Genomic DNA, 5533 nt, shown 5'->3' with positions numbered 1-5533 from the left:
AGGCCCCCCCCCCCCCCGCCGTGGCAGTCAGTGCTTCACAAATGGGCACGTTGGGCCGTTAAGTGCTTATACTTACAATTCTCCTAATATTATGTAACGCCATTCTAATTAAATAAAACATGCTGGCTTTGTAATTCTGTTTCAGGAATCTCCCCTCTTTTCACCTCTTTATTCAGAACATCCTAACTAAGCAGATAGCTATAAACAGACTGTCTCGTGGTTTGATACCCCAGGCAGTGTCTTTTCTGAAAATGTCTCTCCTCCTTCCTGTTGCTCTTTGGGCTCATCTCTGGGGTGTCTCACCTGTCACCTTGCTCTCCTGTCGCTACCTGCACCAGACCATGCTATCTCCAGGTACCCCAGCACTGTCTCCAAAGTGGCCGGGTGGCCAGTAGCCGGGTGAGGAAGCGGAGGCTGGGGATGTTAGACTCCAAGGCTGCCTCGGGGTTCAGGTTAGGCTGGGGCAGCATGGGAAGCAGCTGCATTTATCCAGCATTTAAAAACGAGCCATTCTTCGAGCAAAGAGCGCGATATGTATTGCTCAGTGTATGAGCTAAAGGCTATCACTATCTGCACGTTAACAATGAGGAAACCTCGTCCGAGACGTTAGATAATTTTCCCACGGTCACAGCTCAGAGTGACACAGTGAGAAGTCCCTCTCAGGTCCTATCCCAAAGATTGAGCTCTTAACTGCTGGCTGTCTTAGGAAACCTCTAGAAAAGTCTTTATCGAAGTGTGGTCTTTGGACCTCCTGAATCAGAATCAGGGGTTGAGGAGGGTGTGCTTCCTAACAGTGCAGATTCCTGGGCTTAGATCTGCTGATTCAGAATTTTGGGGCCAAGCATCACTCTGGAGTTGCTGCCTGGGTCCACCTCATCTCCCCTCTGCATCCCCAGGGTCCAGTCTTCTCCTGTAACCCTCAGGGCTGTAACTTCCTCTGGAATAATTCGGCCCTGGAGGGGATTCGGAATATTCTACCACATTCTTGTTGGAGACAAGGGTTGGTTCAGGCTCAGGGTGACCCCTTCCCTCCTCTTCCTGGATGGAGTGTCCTGGGACAATGCCTGCTTCAATTTGCAAGGAGCCTGAGGGTCTCCGAAGCCTCTCTGGAGCTTTCTGAGGTGCCCAGCAGATTGGCCCAAGTCTCCCTGATCTAACTCTGAACTTTCTAGCAACTAAAGCTTGCTCAGGCTGCTTCCTGTCATGGGCAACCCTCATGGGCTTAGCGATTTGGCACCTTGGGCTAACAGGGAGGTTCACTTTCTTCCCTGGAGTGTGCCCAGCCTCTTTGCGGGGCTGCAGACAGCTCCTCTGCTGAGTCATAGGCTGAGGGGCCTGTCCCCAGAGACAGCATTGCCCCTCCTCAAAGCCAGCAGAACAAGGGCAGTGCTTTCCCTGGCTCCTGCCCCGTTAGCCTGGGATCCTCTTTAGTCTGGGTGGAGACTGAGGCAGATCAAGCTTCCTCATTTCAGTTTTGTCGCAGCATCTGCTGGAGCCTAAGGCGCCGGAGGGAACAGGCCCTAGGAGTCATAGGAATTTACAGATAGAGAGCTACTCTGCTCTCTTGTCTGCTGGGCTGTGGTGGCCATATTGGGGCTTCTGCCCCTTAGATGGCTGTGATCATCCTGTAACTGACTGTGTTCCAGGCATTCTGTTCAGTTTGGCGCTGCCTTTATGTTACATGTGTTAATTACTTTGTTTCCAAAACAAAATGGGTATCAATTGCTCCTCCCGCCTCAACTGGGACCCTGGGTGGCAACCAGGTTCTGCCTTCTTTGTTGAACCTGACGTCTTGGAGCTCTTCAGGGCTCCTCAAAGATCCTGGTTCTCCCACCTCAGGGGCTCCCAGCCCCTTAGATCCATGCTTGTGGAGAGCCAGGACTCTCAGCCCAGGCCACTCTTATAGGGACGGAAGGGGACCCACGTGCATGGAGAGCTGCCTCTGAGCTGAGCACAATGATAGAGACTCAAGTGACAGCAGCTGGGAACCCTATAAAGGTGAGGTTTGTGTTTTACAGTTTGAGGTTCCTGAGGGGCTCCTAAGGACCTCATGGAGATTAAGAAATGTGTCCGAGGTCCTAGCGGAGAGTTAGCAAAGTATCTGGCCCCGGATTCTGGGCTCTCTTCCCACTGTGCTGTGCGAAGCATCCCAGCATCCAGCGCCACCCGCTTCTCAGGTTGCCTTGTGGACCAGGAGACGTTTGCAGGTTACATGGGATGGGGATTACTTAATACTAATACTGATGCTAATATTAAAACTAAAAGTAATAGAAGCTGGTTAGTCTAGTGTGGATTCTGCCTGCTCAATATAAAGATCTTTTCAAATCAAGGGTGTAAACCAGGATGATATTATCTACCTACATAGTACCACCCTCCTATCCATTTACTCTGGATCATGCCTGCGTCCCCTCCTGTTCATTTCTCTCACTCAGATTAGGTTCTTTATGGTTAACTTGATGGCAGAGGCCTCAACTGTTTCATTCCCCTCTGTATCTGCAGTGCCCCTGGCCAGCGCCTGGCACACAGTAGGTGCTCACTAAACCCTTGTTTTCGCTACAGCTTAGCCGTACACTCCCTCGAGACAGGGGCTGCACACTCGCCATTGTTTCCCGGCACCAAGAATGGCGCCTGGCCCGCAGGAGGAGCTCAATAAATATTGAATGAATGAGGGAAATGAAAGTGAGTAGACAAATACAGTGAAGCTGCGTGTTACAATGGAAGAGCACTGGCTTTGGTGTTGGGACGTGGCTCCTAGCCCTGCCGTGTGACCTTGAGCAATCCACTTTTCAGCTGACCCCCGTACGTCCCCATGTTGAATAAGACCCCTCTAGCGCCAGGCCTGGCCAGTGAGGCTCCGTGTCCATGAGGTGCATCAGTTTCTCAAAGGCAGAACTTCAGCTACTCAGAGGGGCTTGTCCGGGCTTCGCAGCTGGAGAGGGTTAGAAGTAAAACACTTTAGTTTCTCGCCTTTGGTTTTGTTTCTTAGATTATCCTTTCTTCTCTCTATATTGTGAAAAGGTGGTGGTTTTTCTTTCTGCCAAATGGACAGAGTGTATATTTTGGTGTGGAACATTCTTCATTGTTGCGGAATTAGCCTGCAGCCCTTTCTAAGAGCACACGGATGCGTGACCCCCTCCTTGGTAGTGCTGGGGCTCCACCTTAGGACACAGGCTCGTAATGCATGTTTAATGCCTGGGCTCTGTTAGAAAAAGTAGGGCCAGGGAGTTACCCAATTAAGAATTCATCCAGTTCGTGTGCCCAGAGGGCCCGTGTTCACACAAAAGTCCTTACAATAGTCATGATGATCATTTCCCTAGCGCTGCCATATCATCCACCATAGTCTGGGAGCCCCTGGACACAGCCATGTGGCAGCTGGTGGCATAAAGAATTCACTGCACCCCTCCCATCCCTGGGGACCTGCCCTGCGATTGCAGGAAAGAGGAATAATGGCCACGATAATCATCCTGATGAGAATAATGATAGCAATCACATCTCTCATCCAAGGAACACAGTATGGTCTCGTAACAACGTTTAGTCCAACATTGTGGGACGTAGTAGGGGGAAGAGTCCGGGGAGTAGATAAGATGCTCTCGTGACAGGAATGAGAAAGAAGCAAGGGGTCTGGCTTTTGGAAGGTGCCTCTTTTGTGGGCCGTCTGAGGTCTTTTGTGGGCTCCCACTAATGCCTTCTTTTCCTCTTCTTTCTGCATCCAGCATGATCTACACTTTAGTGAGCTCTTAACTCAAAGACCACGCACATCCTCAGAGACTGGGATGGGAGAGGCCCGAGGCTGCGCAGTCCACTTCTGCTGGTGATGGGAGAAGGGACCAGTGTGGGGATGTGACAGACAGAGACGGGCAGACACTCTGAATCGGGAGCCGGAAGCATGCAGCAGCCAGCGGCCGAGTGCGCACGTGTTGTCACCCTGTGTATCAGTCTTTGGCGTTCACACCCCACACTCGGGGCTGTAGATCCCTTCTGAGCAGCGGGGGCACGAGGGGTGACGAAACGCGAAACCTCTTCTGAGCGAGAATTGCTGCTTCCTGAATCCACTTTATTGAATGGCTCCCTGAAGTTCACACTGCGTTCCTGGGCCGTGGGCGTGGAGGCTGGATGGCTGGCAGGTGCCTGCTAAGGAACAGCGTGACCCAGGGTCAAGGCTGTATCTGTGGGACTGATTGAAGTCCTCAAGGACGTCACCGGCTACCTGAGACTTTCATGTTTCTTCCAAGACCTGACCACGCCCTTCACTTCAATGGGAGGGGCCTGGAAGGTGTGCAGATTTGCCTTGGGCTATAACCAGCCCTGAGCCTGCAGGGGTGTCTATTTTCCTGCTCTGCTTTGTAAGAGCCCAGCTTAGGATGTTAGTGACATCACAAGCTGAATTTGGGACAGTATGTTAGTAAGGAGTTATGGCCAAAGTCAGGGCTTGGGGGTGGTGAGATGGAAAGCAGGGAATCATAGGAAAAAATGATTTTTTAAAACACTGATGACATGTTCAAGGTGTTATTTCTTCACCACCACAAACTGTATTCTTCTGTTGTCATCCCAAACTATCACAGAGTCGCTGAATGCAAATCAATTGGTCAACACTAGTCAAAGCTACTGACTTTTAAGGCTCCCAAAACAATTCTGAGGCCAGAAAAAGCTGGAGTGGCAGCTCTGTACTGTGGGCATCCGGCAGTCGAGAAGTGAGACAACATAATTATAGCTTCATTTATGATGCTGCATCATTCGTGCTGTTCGGTTCAACACAAGGACATTAGCTCATTTAGAATTTTCCATTCGACATTCTCTCCTCTTTGGGTAGGAGTTGTACTCGGGGGTTGTAAATAATGACAAGGCTGAGATTTTTATTATGTTTAAATTGGGCACCATGATTTTGACCTTATTCCCCAAACTTCCCTTCTTTTCTTCTGTTTGACATACACAGGCTATTTATACATATTCCAGCTTCCACCTGAAGTCCGTGACTCAGGTTTATGAATGGTGTTTGTGTAACACATGTGCTGTGTTTTAAAACGCAGCGACCGCTTGAGTGTCTCGCCTACCTGGCTGTCTCATTTAAACGCATTACAGGCTGGCTTCATCTCCATATGGATGGTAAACTGGTAGGTAGACAAAGAGAAGTTTCAAAAAAGCATTTTCCTTCTAAAACTTCTACTGAAAACAGAATGTAGACTTCTGATCTGAGGTTGAAGGTATGGAACCGGAGGATTCAAGGCAATATTTTGGGGAGCAGGCTTCCCCTTGGCCAATACCCACCGTCCTGGCCGGGTAACTGTGGTTGCGGTGGAGAGTTTCCTTTAGGGCTGGTTGGCTCCATCTCTGACTCCATTCCTGAGACAACCAGCCACCTTCATCCAGAGAAGCCAGCTCTGGGTTCCAGGCTGCAGGCAGCAAAGCTAACCCCACCGCCATCTTGAAAATGCAACTGAAGTCAGAGGGTAAATGGTCCATATTACTTCTCACCACGGAGCTGTCGTTTGTTTTTATACTTTGCCTCCTTCCAAAAAGATTTGAAGTGGCTTAT

At 50.0% G+C, this 5533-nt stretch overlaps 1 protein-coding gene across 1 annotated transcript in view; it reads left to right on the top strand.

Annotated features, from left to right (window-relative positions):
• Positions 1 to 4484, top strand: part of CNIH3 (cornichon family AMPA receptor auxiliary protein 3) — a 122672-nt gene extending 118188 nt beyond the window's left edge. The window contains exon 6 of the mRNA XM_007454475.1: positions 3714 to 4484. Coding sequence (XP_007454537.1) covers positions 3714 to 3741 — 28 coding nt within the window. The 3' untranslated portion in view covers positions 3742 to 4484. The remainder of the gene's footprint in view (positions 1 to 3713) is intronic.
• Positions 4485 to 5533: the final 1049 nt, after the last annotated feature.

Source organism: Lipotes vexillifer, unplaced genomic scaffold, assembly GCF_000442215.2.
Source record: "Lipotes vexillifer unplaced genomic scaffold, Lipotes_vexillifer_v1.1 scaffold634, whole genome shotgun sequence".
Lineage (NCBI taxonomy): Eukaryota > Metazoa > Chordata > Mammalia > Artiodactyla > Lipotidae > Lipotes > Lipotes vexillifer.
The sequence above is the reverse complement of the archived record's forward strand: the minus strand, read 5'-3'. Positions and strand labels throughout refer to the sequence as shown.